This window comes from Cheilinus undulatus, linkage group 7 (assembly GCF_018320785.1).
Source record: "Cheilinus undulatus linkage group 7, ASM1832078v1, whole genome shotgun sequence".
NCBI classification, from domain to species: domain Eukaryota; kingdom Metazoa; phylum Chordata; class Actinopteri; order Labriformes; family Labridae; genus Cheilinus; species Cheilinus undulatus.
This window is the reverse complement of record NC_054871.1, coordinates 53,449,213-53,472,643: the sequence shown is the minus strand read 5'-3', so window position 1 is coordinate 53,472,643 and position 23,431 is coordinate 53,449,213. Positions and strand designations below refer to the sequence as shown.

Sequence of the window (23,431 nt, the reverse complement as noted above, 5' to 3'; positions counted from 1 at the left end):
CATTGTGACTCGTGGCTGGGTGGAAACTGTCATAACCAAGCACACGGGGGACTTTCAAAATTAAAGCGTAAGGAAAAAATGGCGATGGAAATCGATTATTATATTTTCAATTGATTTTACTGAATCGTGGCTCAAACAATCGATATATCAATCCAGATTGATGAATTGTTACACCCCTATTCGATCTTATCGCCATTTTAAACATTTTGCAATACAGTGAGTATTGCCATCTACACCATTTTTTCAACTGTTTAGCTCACAGGTGTCAAACTCAAGGCCCGGGGGCCAAATCCGGCCCGTAAAGCAGTTTAATCCGGCCCACAGGATGATCTGATATTTCTGTTCTAACATCAGACTGAGGTCTGCAGATTTCCTCCAGTATAAAAACGTGAACTTATCCTGATGATTTAAGATATCCTTGTTAAGTCACAAAATTTGAAAAAGTAAGAAGTAAAATTATTTAGATAAGAAGTGAGGAATTATACAATTTCAATTTTACATCCCACAATCAGGACTCAAACTTAGAATTTTCACTTTTTATTTTGTACTTTGAGCTTTTCAACTCACAATTTTGACTTCTCATACAATATTTTGAGCTTTAAGATTCATAATTCTAATTTCTAAGTCATATTTTGACCTTTTTAACCAATTATTTTGTATTTTACCTGATATTTTCAACTCCAAACTTTGTCTTCATAATCCCATAGTTTGACCTTTCAGACTCACAATTTAAAATGTTGAATCATATTTTGACATTTAATTTCATGATTACAGATTTTATTTCATATTTTGACCTTTTAAACTCGTGATTTTGACTTTCTTTCTAATATATTTGCCTTTAAAAACATTTTTCAATTTCAATTTCATGTTTTGACCTTTTTGAACTAATAAATGCACTTTTCTCAGATTGGGAGCCTTTAAACTTTTCTTCTGAACTTTTTAAAAGCCAAAATCATTCATCATCAGTGCTAAGTTTTTATTTTCATATTTTATCACTGGTGGAATGAGGTTGACGGTTAACATTAATCCTGTCCTCATGTTTGTCTTATTTCTGCAGTATTTTATTTTCATGGAGCACCTCCTGCAAACCTCATGTGTCGTGTTCGTCTCATTCCTGCACTGCTTGCGCTCCTCATGTCCTTCCCCTGGTGCCGCCATGTTTGTTGTTCTAACTTTCTCCTGCTCTATGACCGTCACCTCTGCCCACCTCACTGGACAAAGTATTGATTTTATTTTTCCATTATCATAGACTTGAGTTCATATGAGCAATTAATTAGAAAAAATCAAGACTTGATGGACGAGACAATACGATATATCACCAGACAAAATACCTCGATACCATGCTGTATGGATGTTTTCTCCCACCCCTAGTAAATAGAGTTGGGCTTTGGATCGGTACGGCTGCTTGGACATCATGAAACAGATTATTTTCCTTCATTTTTGATCATGCACTTTCACTCTGGCCACACTTTTCTACATCCTAACAGATGCACATCTGCTCCTAATGTTGGTTAACAGTCTCCTTAACTAGTCATAATCAGCACTGATCCTGAAAAAACACTACCAGTTGACCCCTGAGGGTGTCATAAGACGCTGACAGGTTTGTGAGACGTCTTTGAAAACATCAGGACACTGATTTCCAACGGCGGTGATACAGAAATCAAATAAAAACACAGTTACTAGCTGAGATTAATGTTTGGTTTAGAAGTCCCTGTTCATGAACGGCTCTGGGACAGCGGGGTCCCCGTTTCTGGGACTGTTGTTTTGGTGGTCTCAGGTTTTGAACTCGTCTCTCCTTCACTGGATCATACTGGTGCATTTAAAGAAGACAGGAGTTTGCTGTTCAGTAAATCACACTGGTTTGATGGAACAGACTCCACCATTAGAGCCACAGTGACACGTGGAGGTCAGCTATCAGCCCGCCTCACAGTAAAGGCTCAGTTATGCTTTCTGTGCGGAGGGCTGCAAGGACCAAAACTGGTGCGGAATCATGATGCGGAAACGTCTGGCGCATTTATACCTAGAGCCGGCTTCCTCTGCGCTGCAGACTGATACTGTCCCAAAAGCTAGGGGACTGTGTCTTCAGCAACTACGTCTGTAGCGTGTTTAATGTCCGCGTCTGCGTCTGTAAGAATTTTGGGGATGTGTGCAGCCAGACGCATGGGACCCCCACAAAGGGGCGTGTCTAATATTTGACGTCACGTTCGACGCGCACACACCTGCGACATTGCGGATGCATCAAGCATAAAACAGGCTTTAAGAGCTTAACGACTGCCACATCAACTTTACAGAATCAAACAGAAAGCGTCACACACAGGGATGGCTCTAACATTCCTCTCCTCTTGGAGACGCCACAGAAGCTGCTGCTAATAAACCAAGCCGACTTCAGTCCAGATTTTATGTACGCACTAGGGATGGGCAATTCATCAAAAAATAGATTAAATCGCAATATGGCCGGCTGCAATTTTCAAATCGCAGAAGTTGTGATATTTCTTTATCCTGAAATTTGAGTTAAAATACCGGTTTAAAACTTTTTTATGGCAGCAGAGATGTCATGCATCTCATATGCAATCATTCAAGACCCATTTCTTGGAATAGTCTACAAAAAACCTGCTTTCTTCATTGAAGTACATTTTCTGATTAAATACATAAACAGTCATTTCCTTCAGTACAATCATTCATATCCAATTTTCAATACGAGTCAAAATTATCACAGATATTTTTTCAAAAATAGTTTATCCCTAGTTTTATCTAATATTGTGTTGGTTATAATAGAGGCAGACATTGCTGTGTTTGTTGGTAAATGCAACCATGTCTCAGTATGGGACGGGGTCTAGTGTGAGCGGGACCTCAAGGACATTTTTGTCTGAAGATTTTAAGGTCTAGTTTATCCGTGTCTACAGGAACCTTCTAACTCAAAATATCAGAAAACAAAAATATAAACATAAAAGGGAATTTTAAGGCTGAAACATGTAAGTTTAACACATGGAGTATGGAGTAAAGGGTTAAAACTGTGAAATGAGAGAGCTAACATTAAAGAGAACAGCTTTACAGCTGTGTGGGTCAGAGGGTGGATGTATTATTTAAATGCTAGCAGGCTAACAGTTAGCCAGGATGGTTTTTTAGTATCCTAGAGAGAGTTTTGAACTTTAATCCATCCAGCAAAGCTTCATCTATCATCAAACTACAAACACGTTAACGTCTGATGGTTGCAGCGGTCCCTACCTTACCCTGATATTCCTGACTAACCCGTGCCATCAGCGGCCTTCTACTCCTCTTTCACGCTCTAAGCGCCCCCCCTCCACGGCTGCTGGTCCTCGGTCTGACTAGCCTCCGGTCTCTGCAGCTTTGAGATGCGCCGAGCTGTGAATAATATTTTGATGGATTATATAAGCGCGCCCTTTTGGACCTCACGCGACAGTCTGAGCCTAAAAAATGCGACAGCTTCGTACGCACACAGAGCAGCAGCTGAGATCATTAGGAGACAGACAGATTAGGAAGCAGACTTTGGCTCTAAAACCACTAAATAATGTGCAAATACACAACGCAGACACAAATCCCCAAATAATAAGCAAATTCCCCCGGATGCACTCGTCTCTCTTTTCCTACGACCATGAAAACAGAAACTGAGAGCACGCTGAGTCAGCATTTACACCTGAAACCACGACAGCTGAGATTTCTGACAGGGAAATTTAGAAAGCAATGCCAGATTAAGAGGAGGAGCAGCATCTTCTGTTAACTTTAACAACAGCTCTCTATTATTATTATTCTTAATGTGACTCTTTTAGACATTATGACCTTTCTCCTCAGCGTAGACAGTCATTCTGTCATTCTGTATCCACGGGTATTTTAAATCCAGACTGGATTTATCAGGTTTTTACTGTCTGATTCCACCAGCAGCATCGCTGTCTGTCGCGACGATGTTCTCAGTGATTTAAGGGCTTCTGTTAGCGATGACGGGCTAATCTGTCAAACCATGAACCCATCAGAAAAATGAGGACTTGCTCACATTGATGCCTAAAGGCCCAGCAGCACTCTGCGGTCCTCTTTAGAGCCACACTGTTAAACTCGCTCCGCTGGTCGTAGTGTGAGTTTAAAGACATGTTGGCTGCTAAGCTTCCTGCAGACACAGGCTGGACAGAGCTCGACACCGTTACACTATTCAGATTTATGGCTTTATTTATTTAAATTAGGCACTCCTAAGGTTAAGCCAAAATCTCAAGGCACATCATATTTAAATCAACACAAAATAGACTATTTAAATATTTTTACAGTCAAGGTGGCCTATAAGGGGAGAGCTTTCTATTTTCAACTCCAAACTTTGTCTTCATAATCCCATAGTTTGACCTTTCAGACTCACAGTTTAAAATGCTGAATCATATATTGACATTTAAGTTTATGGTTACAAATTTTATTTCATGTTTTGACCTTTTTGAACTCGTGATTTTGACTTTCTTTCTAATATATTTGCCTTTAAAAACATTTTTCAATTTCAATTTCATGTTTTGACCTTTTTGAACTAATAAATGCACTTTTCTCAGATTGGGAGCCTTTAAACTTTTCTTCTGAACTTTTTAAAAGTCAAAATCATTCATCATCAGTGCTAAGTTTTTATTTTCATATTTTATTACTGGTGAAATGAGGTTGACGGTTTCTGGTTATAAAGGTGACCCTGTTAGGCCGGCAGATTAGACTGAATCCAGAATCCGGCCCCTGCTGGGATTGAGTTTGACCCCTGCGCTACGAGATAACGTCAGCAAAGGTCAGATAATCTGAAATGATCAATCCTATCAATTATTAGATGTCAGACATGGAGGACTGACTTTATGACAGCAACAGTGTTAAACAACACGACCACAATCCAACTGACAGCTGGAGTTGGACTGAAATCAGCGCCACATTGTGGCTAACCGCTAACAACATTTAGCCCGTTAGCTCCGAAGTCTGGTCTGAGTTTGAAGAGGAGACTGGAGCTCACTGGCCTTTGTGTTTCCTCCTCCCTCATGTCCAGCTTTTCTTTGATTCCCACTTCACTCTAGGTTTAGCGTTCTGTTTCTATCTTTGGGTTGGCCTCCTAACACTTTTCCTCTTGGATCTCACGTATTTAACCCTTGTGCCTTCCTCTGGCATTTTTGTCCATTTTTCCCAACTTTTAAAAAATTTGTGATCATTTTGTCAGTTTCACAGCTTGTGGCATGAATTTCTACAGGAACTTTTCTTTCTAGTTAAATGTTTGAAATCCAACATGTTTAACTCTTAAATGTCATTCAGACTCTCAGTGAATTTTCTACCCTCTGGACACCTTCGAGGCCAAAAATGTACACGTACAAAAAACACTATTAAATCAGCATACATCAACATTTTTTGTACTTTTTTCTTCATAAATCTCTTTAACAACTTCAGACCTGCTCAAAACTACCAAATATTCAATAATTTTCAAGATTTTAACCCTTTAAATGCCAGTTTGATTATTTGAAATATTTTATTTTTCACTACAAAAAAACAGAAAAAGTGAACTATTTTCCATAAAATTAACAGTAGAAGGATGAGGCTTTAGTGCTGATGAGAGTCTTGGATGGGTCAAAGATTAACAACAATATAGATTTTATTGCATTAGTATTTTTTATGTAGGGCCAGCTTTAACAGTAGGGCACCCTCTGGACACCTTCAAGGCAAAAATGTAAACATACAAAAAACACTATTAAATCAGCATACATCAATATTTTTGTTCTACCTAGCAAAAACACAAGAATCTGGTGCATGGTCCTACAATGAGTAAATGGTTGAATCTGGTGGAATATGGTAAAAATGTCAAATTTCACTAGACTTCTTCACATTGAAATGCTGACATTAAAGAACGCATGATTTTATACTGCAGTGACAGTGAGATTAAAAAAACTGGTTTTAATGGAAGTCAATGGAGGCATTTTTGCCTCAAAGATGTCCAGAGGGTATTTCTGACATTACGTAAAAAATACTAATGCAATAAAATCAATTTTGTTGCTAATCTTTGACCCATCCAAGACTCTTACCACCCCCAAAGCCCCAATCTTGCTACTATAAATTATATGGAAAATAATTCACTTGTTGCATTTTTTGCAGTAAAAAATGAAATATTTCAAATAATCAAACTGGCATTAAAAGGCTTAAAATTCTGAGAACTACTGAATTTTTTTGTAGTTTTGAGCAGGTCTGAAGCTGTTAAAAAGATTTACGAAAAAAAGGTAGAAAAAAAATATTGATGTATGCTGATTTAACGGCAGTTTTATTTTTTGTATGTGTACATTTTTGCCGCGAAGGTGTAAAGAGGGTGCCCTAATGTTAAAGCTGGCACTTCATTAAAAATACTAATGCAATAAAATCTATATTGTTGCTAATCTTTGACCCATCCAAGACTCTTATCAGCACCAAAGCCCCTTCTTTCCACTATTAATTTTATGGAAAATAATTCACTTTTCTGTTTTTTAGCAAAGAATAAAATATTTCAAATAATCAAACTGGCATTTAAAGTGTTAAATCTTGAAAATTATTGAATATTTGGTAGTTTTGAGCAGGTCTGAAGTTGTTGAAGAGATTTATGAAAGAAAAAGTATAAAGAAATATTGACATCTGGTGATTTAATGGCAGTTTTTCTGTACATTTCTGTATATTCTTTTACATCTCCTGCCCAGGGACCACAGATGAAAATTAGCTTTATAGCTTACTCTGGCTTGACAGTTTTTTTTTTGCATGGCCCCTGTCAAATAAACTAATAAACTAAACTAAACATGTACATTTTTGCCTCGTAGGTGTCCCGAGGGTAGTAAAATTTGAGGAGGTTACAGGTTAAATCAGGAGCTTCAAATGCCTGAACCTGGTGTAAATAAAACCACAATGAAAGAATCTCAGAGCTGCTGACCGTCTGCTCCTGGGAGGTGTTACTCTCTCTGTCGGACACAGACAGGCCGTCCTCTAGCTCCTGCTGCTCCTGCTGCTCCTGCTGCTGTTGCTCCTGGTCTACATGACCTGGAGTGGACTGGACCTCTGCTTCAGGACCAGAACTGTGGATCTGGTCTGACTGCTGGTCCTCTGCGCTGGCCTCGTCCACTCTGCAGAACAGACACAGAGAGGAGAAGAAGAGGGCAGAAATAAGCACTCAGAAAGGTACTGAACACAGGTGACAAATAAATGTAAAACACAAAAATATTAAAATGGTTAGAGCTCTGTGTGTCCTCTGTGGTGAGCAGGCAAAACGAAGGAAAAGGAAATCAAAAATTAAAAAGCAGAGAGAAGCGGACAGCAAGGCCAGCGGTGGACGGTTTGCACAGCAGAGAGGTTGTGACTTGTTTACCTGTCGCTGTGCTCTGATTGGCTGCTGGGGGAGGGGTCAGAGACTCACCTGAAGAGAGGGCGGCCAAAGGGGGAGTTTTCACAGGTTGCCAGTTCGGGGGGAATCACCCCGCACTGCGAATCAGAGTGCTCAGCAGAGACAAAGCTGTCTACAGGGAGTTCATCTCCTGCACTGGCAACCCGCGCTGCACTGAGGGGAAAGAAAGGACACAGCGTTTACCACACCTCCGTCAATGTGGGGTGAATGAGGGAGAGAGAGGGAGGAGGAGTGAAATGGAGGGACAGAAAGGGAGGAGGGATGGCTCGCTGCTCCTCTTAAAAAGTCCTTAAAGATCCGACTGAGTCTGGATGGAAAAGTTCTTCTTAAAGGTCTGATCCAGCAGAAATACAGAGTCATCACGCTCCAGTTAAAGGGGACTCTCCAGAAAGTTCTTTACTCCAAATGTCTCTACATATCCTTGAGACTCTACGGCCATAAGAGTGATTTTACAGATCCAACATGTCCGACCAAAAATCCTCTGAGCCTCCCTCTCCATTAGAGATCAGGCATCAAATGAAACATTAAACAATAAAAATAATAAAAAACTGAAGGAACAAAAGTTAACCAACAAAATATCAAAGAAAATGTGCACAAAAAACATGTTGCCATGAATGATAATAGTTTAGATTGTTTTAGGATTCAGCTGAAGTTGGCTTTAACATCGTAAGAGGAAAACTTCATCTCAGCTCGTTTTCACACAGACAAAAATCTCCAGAAAAGTCAGATTAAGCTCCAGAAAAAAGAGTTCTTCCCTCATGTCAACTAGAGGGTTCAACTGTTCCAACTCCTTTCTAAAAGTTGCCAACAATGTGGCAAACATGAAGGGAAAACTCTAACCATGTTCCCAGCTTCACAAACATTCTAACCTTTCATTTGAAGACGATGGCTGTGTCTGAAATCACTCCTTATTCACACCATAGTGCACCAAAGAGTGAATACGCCATTTTGGAGTGGTGTCAGAATTCTGAGTGAGCATTGTTATTCACTATAAAGCGCTCTCATTCTATCCCACAACGCATTTTTAAAGGTAGTGAACAACCGATGCTTACTAGCCCAGCAATATACCATCATGCATTGCGGTTGCTGCTGTCAAACATGATGGACAACTGAGAGGAGCACAGGGACACATTTAAAAACTTTAACACTTTTTTGTTTGTTGGTTTTAACCAAATCACTAAAGTCCACTCTATAGCCCACTCTATAGCCCACTCTATAGCCCACTCTATAGTCCACTCTATAGTCCACTCTATAGCCCACTCTATAGCCCACTCTATAGTCCACTCTATAGTCGACTATAGTCCACTATACAGTCCACTCTATAGTCCACTCTATAGTCGACTATAGTCCACTATACAGTCCACTCTATAGCCCACTCTATAGTCCACTCTATAGCCCACTCTATAGCCCACTCTATAGTCCACTCTATAGCCCACTCTATAGCCCACTCTATAGCCCACTCTATAGTCCACTCTATAGTCGACTATAGTCCACTATACAGTCCACTCTATAGCCCACTCTATAGCCCACTCTATAGCCCACTCTATAGCCCACTCTATAGCCCACTCTATAGCCCACTCTATAGTCCACTCTATAGCCCACTCTATAGTCGACTATAGTCCACTATACAGTCCACTCTATAGTCCACTCTATAGTCCACTCTATAGTCGACTATAGTCCACTATACAGTCCACTCTATAGTCCACTCTATAGTCGACTATAGTCCACTATACAGTCCACTCTATAGTCCACTCTATAGCCCACTCTATAGTCCACTCTATAGTCGACTATAGTCCACTATACAGTCCACTCTATAGTCCACTCTATAGCCCACTCTATAGCCCACTCTATAGCCCACTCTATAGTCCACTCTATAGCCCACTCTATAGCCCACTCTATAGCCCACTCTATAGCCCACTAATCAGTCCACTCTATAGTCCACTCTATAGCCCACTCTATAGTCCACTCTATAGCCCACTCTCTAGCCCACTCTATAGCCCACTAATCAGTCCACTCTATAGTCCACTCTATAGTCCACTCTATAGCCCACTCTATAGTCCACTCTATAGCCCACTCTATAGCCCACTAATCAGTCCACTCTATAGTCCACTCTATAGTCCACTCTATAGCCCACTCTATAGCCCACTATATAGCCCACTCTATAGCCCACTAATAAGTCCACTCTATAGTCCACTATATAGTCCACTATATAGTCCACTATACAGTCCACTCTATAGTCCACTCTAAAGCCCACTCTATAGCCCACTATATAGTCCACTCTATAGCCCACTAAACAGTCCACTCAATAGTCCACTATACAGTCCACTCTATAGTCCACTCTATAGCCCCCTCTATAGCCCACTCTATAGCCCACTATATAGCCCACTATATAGTCCACTCTATAGTCGACTATAGTCCACTATATAGCCCACTCTATAGTCACCTATAGTCCACTCCATAGTCCACTATACAGTCCACTCTATAGCCCCCTCTATAGCCCCCTCTATAGCCCACTCTATAGCCCACTCTATAGCCCACTATATAGCCCACTATATAGCCCACTATATAGTCCACTCTATAGTCCACTCTATAGTCGACTATAGTCCACTATATAGCCCACTCTATAGTCACCTATAGTCCACTCTATAGTCGACTATAGTCCACTATATAGTCCACTCTATAGCCTCCTCTATAGCCCACTCTATAGCCCACTCTATAGCCCACTCTATAGTCGACTATAGTCCACTCTATAGTCCCCTCTATACCCCCCTCTATAGCCCACTCTATAGTCCACTAAACAGTCCACTCTAGTCCACTCTATAGCCCACTCTATAGTCCACTCTAGTCCATTCTATAGCCCACTCTATAGTCCACTCTATAGTCCACCCCACAGCCCACTCTATAGTCCACTCTAGTCCACTCTATAGTCCACTCTAGTCCACTCTATAGTCCACTCTATAGTCCACTCTATAGTCCACTCTAGTCCATTCTATAGTCCACTCTATAGTCCACTCTAGTCCATTCTATAGTCCACTCTATAGTCCACTCTAGTCCACTCTATAGTCCACTCTATAGTCCACTCTATAGTCCACTCTATAGACCACTCTATAGTCCACTCTAGTCCACTCTATAGTCCACTCTAGTCCACTCTATAGTCCACTCTATAGTCCACTATAGTCCATTCTATAGCCCATTCTATAGTCCACTCTATAGTCCAGTCTAGTCCATTCTATAGTCCACTCTATAGTCCACTCTAGTCCATTCTATAGTCCACTCTATAGCCCACTCTAGTCCATTCTATAGTCCATTCTATAGTCCACTCTATAGTCCACTCTAGTCCATTCTATAGTCCACTCTATAGCCCACTCTAGTCCACTCTATAGTCCACTCTATAGTCCACTCTATAGTCCACTCTATAGTCCACTCTAGTCCACTCTATAGTCCACTCTATAGTCCACTCTAGTCCACTCTATAGTCCACTCTATAGTCCACTCTATAGTCCACTCTATAGTCCACTCTAGTCCACTCTATAGTCCACTCTATAGTCCACTATAGTCCACTATAGTCCATTCTATAGCCCATTCTATAGTCCACTCTATAGTCCAGTCTAGTCCATTCTATAGTCCACTCTATAGTCCACTCTAGTCCATTCTATAGTCCACTCTATAGCCCACTCTAGTCCATTCTATAGTCCATTCTATAGTCCACTCTATAGTCCACTCTAGTCCATTCTATAGTCCACTCTATAGCCCACTCTAGTCCATTCTATAGTCCATTCTATAGTCCATTCTATAGTCCACTCTATAGCCCACTCTAGTCCATTCTATAGTCCATTCTATAGTCCACTCTATAGTCCACTCTAGTCCATTCTATAGTCCACTCTATAGTCCAGTCTAGTCCATTCTATAGTCCACTCTATAGTCCACTCTAGTCCATTCTATAGTCCACTCTATAGCCCACTCTAGTCCATTCTATAGTCCATTCTATAGTCCACTCTATAGTCCACTCTAGTCCATTCTATAGTCCACTCTATAGCCCACTCTAGTCCACTCTATAGTCCACTCTATAGTCCACTCTATAGTCCACTCTAGTCCACTCTATAGTCCACTCTATAGTCCACTCTATAGCCCACTCTAGTCCACTCTATAGTCCACTCTATAGTCCACTCTATAGTCCACTCTAGTCCACTCTATAGTCCACTCTATAGTCCACTCTATAGTCCACTCTAGTCCACTCTATAGTCCACTCTATAGTCCACTATAGTCCACTCTAGTCCATTCTATAGCCCACTCTATAGTCCACTCTATAGTCCAGTCTAGTCCATTCTATAGTCCACTCTATAGTCCACTCTATAGTCCACTCTAGTCCATTCTATAGTCCACTCTATAGTCCACTCTAGTCCATTCTATAGTCCACTCTATAGTCCATTCTATAGTCCACTCTATAGTCCACTCTAGTCCATTCTATAGTCCACTCTATAGTCCATTCTATAGTCCACTCTATAGTCCACTCTAGTCCATTCTATAGTCCACTCTATAGTCCACTCTATAGTAAACTATATGCTGCTCACTATAGAGAGGATAGGGAGTAGGGAATGAGTGAGTGGTTCAGCCAATGGCATCCTTTAGTTTATAAAACATTCTAAATGTTTATTCCAGGGTGATGTGATCTGTTAAGTTTATCCCTCATTGAATTTCCCTAAAAGATTCTGCTCTTCTCAAGCATCATCTATGGGCTATTACCCAGACAGATATGAAATATATATATATAAATATAAGTACATCCTCTTCCTCTCTTTGTGAATATATCCAGTTATATAAAGTCAGAGCTGGGTTTACGTGGATTAATGCGGTAGTCATTAGTAGTCATTGTTCCTTTTTTGTGAGGTTAAACATGGAAATCTCTGACTGCTGCTGTGTTCATGTTTGTGAGCTAAAGTTTAAAGTGACCCCTGGTTGGGTTAGGGTTAGGGTCGGGGTCGACCCTTCATGGAGGACTTCCTGACATTTTGAGGAATTTTTAGAGCTCATGTGTGAAAACCAGGTCAGCTTTCTCTCTCAGGTTAAAACCAGCTCCTGATCCAGATCTCTGGACTCAGGGACAGAGTGTGATCTTACCCTGCGTGGGCGGGGCTGGCGCTCTGTGAGGTAGGTGTGTTTTCAGCTTCATCGGGGGAGGGGCCTGGGGGAGAGTCCAGGCTAGGGGGTGCAGCAGGAGCCTCAGTGGCTGTTTCTGCAGCCGGGGCATCTGTGGACTCCTGGGTCTGTGCTGGAGCTGGTTCTGGAGTGGAGGACATGGGGACATCCTGGTCCTGGTCCTGGTCCTGGTCCTGGGTCTGGGTCTGGGTGTGGGTCTGCAGCTCCACATCAGCCCGGGGAGGAGGGTGGGGGTCTGGATGAGGGACTGGGTGAGGTTCTGGCTCAGGGGCAGCAGGTTCAGGAGCAGACGCTGGGTCAGACTTGGTCTCCTTTAACTTGGCCTCTCCAGGGTTCACAGTCTGCAGAGAGAAGACCAAACCACGAGAACTTCAGCACCGAAGTCCACCAACGAAAAACCACTTACATGAACCATCCTCATTTCTGCTGTTGGACACATGAAAACTTGATTATTTTTGAAGCTTTTTGCCTTAACAGCTGGGGGGGGGGAGTATTAGGAGAGAGAGAGGGAACATTTGGATCAAACAGCATCAGGATCAGGACCCAGAACTGGACCCAGTGAGCCGAGGATGGCGTACAGGTCTGCTGCACCAACCCCCACAAGCTGGCTCCCCTGTAGAGTTTATTTAGTCTGCAGTGCTCAGTTTTCCATGTCTGACATAAACAATAGCAGCCATGAGCAGAATCGGGAGGTCTGAACCAGGTCTAGACCAGGTCTAGACCACCATTCAGACAGACGTGGATTATTTAAGCCTTTATGGTATTTTTAAAAGTTCCAGATAAATCCAAACAATTCCATCCAGGTTAAAACAAATTCTCATGCCTCAAATGTATGTAAAGCAGGGGTGTCAAACCCAAGGCCCAGGGGCCAGATCTGGCCTGTGGAAGGAGTATACCCGGCCCACAAGATCATATCTTATTTTTATGCTAACTGTCCCACCAGTATGGGGTCTGCAGATTTCCTCCAGTATAAACATGTAAACTTAACCTTGATTATTGAAAATTTCCTTGTTAAGCCATAAAAATCGGAAAAAGTAAAGAGTAAGAAAGATTTCATAAAAAGTTAAGAATGTGGGGAAAGAAATAACTTTGTGTTTTTATTTCATATTTTTTATTTTGCATCTCAAGATTACTTCTCAAACTTATGATTTCGACTTTTCATTTCATACTTTGACTTTTTCAACTCATAATTTGGACTTTTTATCTTTTAGATTACTAATTTAAAGTTAAAGTCATATTGTGACTTTTTCAACTCCTTACTTTGGCTTTTCAATCCCATATTTTGACTTTAAAACTCATGATTTCAAAATTTTCTCATATTTTGACATTTTAAATTTATAATTTCTACTTTTAATATCATATTTTGACCTTTTAAATCCCGATATTAAATTCAAGTCATATTTTTTACTTTTTCAGTCATCATTTTGAATTCTAGCTCATACTTTCACATTTTTACCTCCTAATTTTGTCTTTTAAATCCCATACTCTGACCTATTAGACTCACAATTTAAAATTTAAGTCATATTTGTTGATTTTTTTAACTCATGGTTTCAAATTTGATCTTAGATTTTGACCTTTCAAACGTATGATTTCAACTTTCTCCTCACATATTTGCTCTTTAAAAACATTATTTTTCTATTTCTAATATCGTGTTCTGATCTTTTGAACTATTGAGTTGGATTTTTTTATCTCAGATTTTGAGCCTTTAAACATTTTTACTTGTTTGAATTTCCAAATGATGTATCATCCGTGCTGTTTTATTTTATTACTGATGAGAATGAGGTTGACTGTTCTGGTTAAATGTTGACCCTGGTAGGCCCTCAGGTTAGACCTGAATCCAGAATCCGGCCCCTGCTGTGGTTGAGTTTGACACCCCTGATGTAAAGAGTCAAAAATACTCTGAGGCATGAACCGTTCCTGCTGACGTTTGGTTTATCCATGGTTTTCTTATCATGCATGGCTGCAGCGAGTCTGTTTAGTAAATTACCTGTTCTTGATGAATGTTGTGTGCTGCCAGCTTCTTCAACGCCGCTCTCTCTGTCTCCAGCCCCACATCGTATGATGTGTGTGTCGGCCATTCTTCCAACACCTACAGGAAGACAAAGGCATGGTCAGACGCTCCACCATCATGAATTTAATCCATGACTCCACAGTTAAACACCAGAAATACACAGAGCCTGCTGAAACATCGACTGAAGCTCCATGTATTCACAGGCTGAACGTGTTAATTATGAAAAAAGCATGGTCTGTGTGAAACCATCAGATGTTCAGGGTCAAAGGTCTCTGATAGTGAAGGCGATCCTTTGTTTCTGAGCACAAAGAGAGCGTTAGAAGTCAGTGACCGTCGGCCTCCAAGAGCCTGTTCACTGCTGGATCACGACAACCACTCTCCTTCTACCGCGCTGAGAGACAGACACACACACACGCACACACACACCCCCACACAGAGAGACACACAACTGCAATCTTTCACAAACTCATATGTTCTAACACATACTTGGAGGGTTGTTGGTCCTAGGTGAGAAGGGGAAAAACATGGAAAAAAGTGGAAGAAAATAACAAAAAGCAGGACAAAAAGGCAAAAACTGGCAAAAAGGGGCAAACTTGGACTTAAAAAGGTGAAAAAATAGATTAAAAATGGGAAAAGAGGGATATATTTGGTAAAAGAGCTGGTGGTAAATGGCAAAAATCGATAACAAAAATGATTTACAGGTGGTAAAAATGTAAATAAAAAAAGAAGGTAAAATACGGCAAAAAATGAGTGAAAAGTGACTAAAATGGGCAGAAAGTTGCATTTAATAGAAAAAAGGCAGCTTAAATGGGTGACAAGGGGCAAAACATGGCAAAAAAGTAGAAAAAAATAGCATAAAGCAGGACAAAAAAGGAAAAAACTGGTGACAAGGGGCACACTTGGGCTTAAAAAGCTGTAAAAATAGATTAAAAGTGGCACAAAAGGAGGAAAAATTACAAATAAGCGGAATGGAAATATACAAACAAAAAAAATAAAGGTTTGACAGTTGAAGCCAACTGGAGGAGAGTGGGGAACAAACTGATTAATGGATCGTTTCTGAGGTTGAAGGTGACCGTTTTTAAGGCTTTCTGGGGGAAAAAAAATTCAAATTAAGACGTAAAAGAGACACAAATAATCACAAAAGAGCCACATATTGTTCGAGATCCACGCGTTGAGTATCACTGGTTTAGAGACAGCCGATTGGTTGTTTATCCAGTGAAACCAATAAAGGTGCTGGAGCAGTCTTTGTTATGGTAGTGTTAACAGAAACGCCGCGTGGCGTGTTTCAGTCAGTAAAACTTCCTCCATCTGTTTGAGGCTTTACCACAGATTAGTCTCCAGCATTATTCAGCCACTTAGAAGAGCTGAGGGTTAGGAAAGCTTTTGTTTAGGCTGAACTTTGACCCCACAGGATGGTCCTGACCTACATTACAGCGCTCTGGGACTCATTGTTCCTGACAACGTGTAACTGTGACGTTTTACCTCAAAGAGGCTCTGACCTCGACGTTCTCAGCTCTTCTCTTTATCTCTGAGCTCATGTCAGCGCCTCGTCTTTATTTCAGGGGTGCAGAGATGGCGGGAATGAAACGTGGAAACGCAGTCACATGTGGGACTGAACCCGTCAGGGACCACAACCTTCCTACACGGGGCACACAAATCAGCGCCTAGACCACTGGAACCACAACACAGTTTCAACAGAGCACACCAGGGTGCTGGAATCACCTGTAGCTTCATCTAGAGTCATCACAGTAGATCAGGCAAACTTTGAAACAAGTCTGGTAAAAGTGAAATATCAGAACCGCTTCTAAGACTATGGCAACTAAAACAGCAGTCCTACACAATCAGTAAAGAGTAATTATTTTATTTAATCTTCATAAAATAGCAGCTAACTCCTGCCCACAGATCCTCCTTCCAAACCTTCATCAAAAATCCCACAAGCTTCTGCAAACAGTCTGAAATTCACAAAAAAGCTTAGTCTTTGAGTGCTGTGTGGTCGTCAGCAGGAGTTTCCTGTGATCATTGGTGGATTCACTCCTCTCAACAACGCCAGTGTCAGGAAACAGAAGAAGCTCCAGCACTTCTGATAGCCTAGCTCAGTGATGCTCAGCGTGTGGCTCTGTAGTGATGTTTGAGGCTCTTCTATGTCTGATTTGAAATATTTAACGCCTAGAAAACTTAAAAAAAAGGTCAACTTTGACCTCAGAAATGATCCATTGCAAGCCACATTAATCAGTTTGTTTCCCTCTCTTGTGCTTTAGTTATCAACCTTTATTGTTTTTGTCTGTAAATTTCCACGCCCTTATTTGGACTTTTTCCTTTTTTTGCCACTTTTTTTATCTTTTTGTGTTTTTTAAGCCCATTTCTGCCACCTTTATCCTATCTTTGGCCCTTTTATTTACCAGTTTTTGCCTCTTTTATCCTGCTTTTTGCTATTTTTCCTGCTTTTCTGCCTCTTCTTGCCTATTTAAGCTGCTTTTTTGCTATTGAAGTCACTTTTTATCCATTTTGTCACTCTTGCTGCATTTTGCCCATTTGAGCCATTTTTCACTCATTGTGTTCCTGTTTTTTACCGCTGTTTGATCATTTTTGCCACCTGTAACTTTTTTAAATCCATTTTTGCAATTTTTTAACCCAGGTTTTTTGCAATTTTATGCCCCTTTTCACCCATTTTTTGCCACTTTGTTGCTGCTTTTTAACCATTTCTGCCACTTTAGTTTATTATTATCCCCACTCTAACTTTTCACCACTTAGATTCGGCTCTTGCAAAGGTATGTTTTTGGTTGAGCTGGGTTGAGTTACACTGTGCTAGTTCTTTTCAAATGGACAAAAACACATTTAAATGCTGAGCAATTAATCAAGTCAGGAAAACAAGCTAAGAAGACAAACTACTCACTGAAACACAGTTCATCAATGACTTAATAATCCTAACGTCAGTATCAGTGGAAATCATGTTTGTCACAGTGAAGCATCTGGATCTAAAAGCGCTGACATTCTGATGACCTAACTCTAAATATTTCCTACCAAACGTGTTTTAGATAGAAACCCTTTATTCCTTTATTGCAGGGGTGTCAAACTCAAGGCCCGGGGGCCAAATCTGGCCCATGGAACGATTATAACTGGTCCACAAGATCATATCATATTGGTATTCTTCCTGTCCCACCAGTATGAGATATGAAGAAATAAAAACCTGAAAAAGTAAAGAGTAAGGAAGATTTCATAAAAAGTCAAGAATGTGGGGAAAGAAATTAATTTGTGTTTTGATTTCATATTTTTCATTTTGCATCTCAAGATTACTTCTCAAACTTATGATTTTGACTTTTCATATTATTCTTTGACTTTTTCAACTCATAATTTGGACTTTATGTCACATTTTTATCTTTTAGATTTACAATTTTAAATTTAAAGTCATATTGTGACTTTTTCAACTCCTTACTTTGGCTTTTTAATCCCATATTTTGACTTTAAAACTCATGATTTCAAAATTTTCTCATATTTTGACATTTTAAATTTATAATTTATACTTTTTATCTCATATTTTGACCTTTTAAACTCCCTATTTTAAATTCAAGTCATATTTTTTAACTTTTTTAGTCATCATTTTGAATTTTAGCTCATATTTTCACATTTTAACTTCCTAATTTTGTCTTTTTAATCCAATATTTTGACCCATCAGACTCACAATTTAAAATTTTATGTCATATTTTGAATTTTAAACTCATGATTTCAAATTTGATCTTAGATTTTGACCTTTCAAACTTATGATTTCAACTTTCTACTCACATATTTGCTCTAAAAACACTGTTTTTCTATTTTTAATATCATGTCCTGATTTTTTGAACTAATAAGTTGGATTTCATGTCAGATCTCATGTTATGGTTAAACGGTGACCGTAGGCTCTCGGGTTAGACCTGAATCCAGAATCCGGCCCCTGCTGTGGTTGAGTTTGACACCCCTGCTTTATTCCAACCACCATCTTCAGTCAGAGTTTGAACTCAAAGCTGCCTGGAGGACAAAAAGAGATGTCTAAATTACTCAAAACCACTAACCCCACTCTTATTAGTGGTGTTTAAAAAACGTGTGCAGGAGTTTTCTGGTCATTCTAGTCTCAGAAACAGGAGATTAAAACGACGTAGAGAAGCTAAGCCTGGTGTTTTTACTGCTGTGGTTTAGAAACAGAAACAGAGAGCGTTTCATGGTTCCTGTTATCAGAACACAGCTAAAACTCCAGAACAGACAGACTAAAGGCTGTAAAACTAAAAAGATATGCTGAAAATCTCACAAATCTCATCTTTTATCTTGGCAGGAGCCACAAAGAGTTACATAACAGCGTCCGACCTGAGGCTAGAACTCAGGACCTCTGGACCCCCACCACATCGTATTTATAGCTACGCCTCCTCTTTCCACGCCTTCTTCTCTTCACCGCGGGTCAGTAGGTCACTAAAGAGCACGGCAAGACTCCTACCACACCGCCAGGGTTCTGCTAACGCACACATTTCACCACGTGGACCATGAGGCTGATAATAAGGCTGATCATCCTGCAGCGTGGCCACGGCATGAGACAGCAGAGTCAAAGAGTCTAGATCCACCTCTACAGTGCCGGGGAAAAGGATCTGCCCCCTTTCTGATTCCTGATGCTTTTGCATCATCATTCAGACACTGCATTGTCTATTTACTTGGGTTGTCTTTGTGAGCTAATAAAATTGGTTTGACGATATGAAACATTTAAGTGTGATAAATATGCGAAAGAATCATCAATCAGAAAGGGGCAAATACTTTTCACTGTATTCATGCAGTCAGCTGCCGTCAGTTGATCCGGGACAACCACTTAAGACCGTCTCAAAATGATTCCACCCCTGCACAGAGCCCTCACAGCAGCTCAAACACGTAAACCAGAGTTGTTTAGGCACACCTGATGAACCAATCAGGGCTTCACTAGAGTCAGCAGGTCTGCCTGAGCTGGAACATGAAACACTTGAGCTGTGGGGGGTTTGTTGAGAGCCATCTCTGAGACACCACCGGAAGCAGAGTTCACTGAGGTCCAGGAACGGTGGGTCCACTACCTGGACAGAGCAGAAGAAGGAAGCTATGGCTGCTACCAGATATCTGAGAAGATAGGCTGGGAAAAATCCTCGAGTGACCGCAGAAGACCTCCAGCAGAACCTGGTGGTAACAGGGACTGAGGTTTCAGTGAGTCCAGTAAGGAGTATGGATTGTGTCCATGCCAGAACTCCTGGACCTCCACCACTACTGACCCAAAAGACCAAGAAGAGTCAGCTCATAGAAATGAGACTCAGAGGTTTGGGGATTCTGTTCAGAGGATCCGTGAAACTAAACTGGACCTTTTAGTCCTGATAGATCAGCGGTGTGTCTGGAAGAAGAAGAATGGAGCAGACACTGAGAAGAGCCCACAGTTCAGCATGGCGGTGGCTCCATGATGCTCTGGGGCTGCTCTGCATCCTCTGGAAACCTGCAGCGTGTGGAAGGACAGATGGATTCACTGAAGGATCAGGAAATCCTAGGAGGAAACCTCATGCTGTCTGTGAGGAAACTGAAGCTTGGCCGTCATTGGACCTTCCAACAGGACCATGATCCCAAGCAGACCTCAGATTCCACCAAGGCTTGGCTGCAGAAGAAGTCCTGGAAGATTCTACCATGGCCATCACAGTGGCCTGACTTGAACCCCAGAGAAAATCTCTGCTGGGATTTGAAGAAGGTGGCTGCAGCATGCAGACTGTAGAATATGACTGAACTGGAGGTTTGCACATGAGGAATGGGCTCAGATTCCTCAGGAACGCTGCAGAAGCTGGAGTCTGGATATGCATCTGGTCTGGAGCAGGTCATAGAAGCTAAAGGTGGTCTACTACAGATGCTGACAGGAAGGAGTAGAATCACTGAGGCTGGAGGAGTCATTAGAAGCTACATTTTCATTTGGATTTAGGGAAAGCACTTGAAGCATTTGTTGTGTGGAGCTGAGCTATTTCATTTCCTTTGTTTGTTCACTGCAAACATCAGAAAGTCTGTAGATGTTCACAGTAATCCTGATTTACTGGGAGGTTGAATCACTTTGATTACAACTGTACTGAACCATAATTACCAGTAAAGGCCAGTCTGACAGTGATGTGATAAATGCATCTGATATTTCCCTTTAACAATGCTATCATTATTTCATCATTAAGTTGCTCCTACCTTGTGCTGCGTGGAGTCCTGCTCCTGGTCCTGCTGTGGGACGTCAGCGGGTTTGTTCCCCACAGGCTGAGCTGAGCCCGGCGAGCTCTGCTCTGAACAATACACATGTTGAATCGGGTACCTGAAACACACAGAACAACAAAGTTAGGACAAGGGTCGGAGTTTAGAGTTCCAGGCTGCTAGAGATGAGAAAGGTGCGGGAACAGGACCATTAAAGCGTGCTGATCGGCTTTAACGACTCTCTGCACTTCTTTTGTTTGTACGGTGTCAGCCCTAAATCTTGATCCGTGAATCCGTAATCATGAATCCGTTTTAAAGTAGTGCTGGATGAATGCTCTACTTGTTGGTGTCATTCAGATCACTCCGTCATATCTATGAGGCTCTACAGGAACAATCCTCATGTAGACTTCGCTCCTCTGCCCCCCTCCTGCTTCCTGCTTTCATTGGTAGATCAGAGATCATGACAGGAAGTTAACCACAGAAAAAGGAGCTTGTTATGGACTGAAAAGGAACTAAATGTTTGATATCACACGGTTCAGATGTCTCCTGACTGTCCTCAGAGCTGATGTGAGTTTCTAAAGGTCAATGAGACATCATGGACTTATTTCACATCCCTGCAGCTGCAGGGTTTAACCAAAGTGTCTGAATGGGACAAGAAAACACGCAAGTGACTGCGATTAAAATCAATTAATGCACTAATTATAGACCCTAATCAATGAGGTTACTGTGATCAATCTTGACAGTCAAATTTATCATTCAAACACATTCAGATACCCTGGTTTGAAATTATTTTTAAAATAATTATTTTTGTTTTTCTAATATAGAGGCCTATAATTTCCGTGTAAACGGAATTGCAGAGTTGGCCAATAAAAACAGAATCTACTATTTAACGCAGAAATTGAATGAATTTGACTGAAATGCTGTTTTTTTAGAAAGAGGAACGTATATCCAGGAATATGTTCCTGGGGGAACACTAAAGCAGGGCACGACTTGTCCCTCACTTTACAAACACTCCCCCCGCCCCCTCCTGAACAATAACAGCGTGTCAGAGCAGCTGATGAAACACGAGCAAACATCACGTAGCTCAACACGGGACAGTACAGGACGACACGATGGTGCACCTTCAAGAAAACTCATCTGTGCTTCGAGTTATTTTACCTCGCCACACCTGAGAGTCATGGAGAGAGGAATGTCTGTGGCCACACCGCTCATCCCTTGGAGGCTTCAAACTCAGGTCGGACCGACTCGAGATTTTATGAAGTCCCGTAGTCTAAATGATGTTAAACTGGAGTAACAGTTAGTTTAATAATTCCTTTGTAGATACTGTAGTTCCCTGTGGGTGCTTAACGAGCCAACACGTGTCTGTATTAACGTAGCCGTCTGATATGAGGCAGACGGACAGACAGCGAGGATGGAGAGAGATGAAGAGAGAAAAGTTACAGTCAGGAGTAAAACAATGCAGCATCAAACTGACGGACTGTTAAGAGAGAGAGTAAAGAAAGTTTAGGTAACAGGTTTATCTTTAACCATTTAACTTTAATGTGACCTTCTTATTAAGTTAATATCACTCTGTGTTTGAGAGAACAGAAGGGTTTCTTCATTTCCATTATAAACATCAGTTAGGATGTGATTATACTCGTGGATGTGTCTGAAAATGTTGGAAATATCTGACTGTTACACTGGTTATAATTATTTTATATCAGGGTTATCCAAACAACGGCTCCTGGGCCAACTGTGGCCCTTTTTCAATAAATTTAAGGTTATTTCTATTTAGTTAGTGAACATTTGGTCAAACTAGACAAAAGGTTAAAAACGGAATTCCAAAAAATTAAAATGGAAAAAAACAGAATTTGGAAAAAAAACAAACAAAAAAACCAACACCATTTAACAAAAAATAAAATGGATGTCATCGGGCCCTACTAATGGGCAGACTGATTATCAGCCTGGCTGGTTACTGAAACTAAATCTGGCATTTAGCTGATTATCAATACTGGATTTTATTTTACCCATAATCCCCAAAATCAGTTCAAAGGTGAGCTCCACTGAAAGCTGTGTCCTCACCTCTGGGCTTGTTTCCACTATCTACTGTCCCGAGCTGAAAATAATCTACCAGAGATTCTTCTCTCCAACATTTAGTCATGAACATTAAAAGTGACAAATTTGACTCTATTTCTCAATAATCAAACCATAACATTACAGTAGCATGATTATATCATGCAATAGCTATGAGATCAAAAATGTGGTTTGAATGGGAGTCAATGGGACGTTTTCGTCCACAAGTGACTCGAACGGGTCGTAAATTTTAAATCAGATACTACACAACAACTAAAAATGTATCAAAGTCAGTATTTTGGCCAATGTTTGACAATAGGACTGATTTTAAAAAACAACCCCCACCCCTCCCAACATCAGTTTTCTGGAAAATAATTATTGTTTTGTGGGTTTTTTTTATGAAAAAGATTACCATCCTGTAATCAAACTGGGATTTAAAGGGTTAAAATCCTGAAAATTATTCAATATTTGATTGTTTTGATCAGAACTGAAGTTGATCAAAAGATCTGACCCAAAAAAGCAGAAATAAATATTAATGTATACTATTTTATTGCCATTTTTGGAAGTGGACATTTTTGTCTTTAATGACTTGAAAGGTAGTAAATGTGTTTCAGTGTTCCCCTGACCTGTTAGAGCAACTGAAATTTGAATTTGAAAATT

The 23,431-nt window shown here is 40.7% G+C and overlaps 1 protein-coding gene across 3 annotated transcripts in view; it reads right to left on the bottom strand.

Annotated features, from left to right (window-relative positions):
• suco (SUN domain containing ossification factor) overlaps positions 1-23,431 on the bottom strand; it is a 126,482-nt gene that overhangs the window by 59,722 nt on the left and 43,329 nt on the right. For 2 of the 3 annotated variants that reach the window (XM_041790843.1, XM_041790844.1), the window contains exons 2-6: positions 20,720-20,840; positions 14,510-14,611; positions 12,484-12,863; positions 7,379-7,519; positions 6,899-7,088 (exon numbers count right to left, since the gene is read on the bottom strand). In XM_041790843.1, the coding sequence (XP_041646777.1) occupies positions 6,899-7,088; positions 7,379-7,519; positions 12,484-12,863; positions 14,510-14,611; positions 20,720-20,840 (934 nt within the window). The remainder of the gene's footprint in view (positions 1-6,898; positions 7,089-7,378; positions 7,520-12,483; positions 12,864-14,509; positions 14,612-20,719; positions 20,841-23,431) is intronic. The other variant, XM_041790845.1, reaches the window with a different exon arrangement.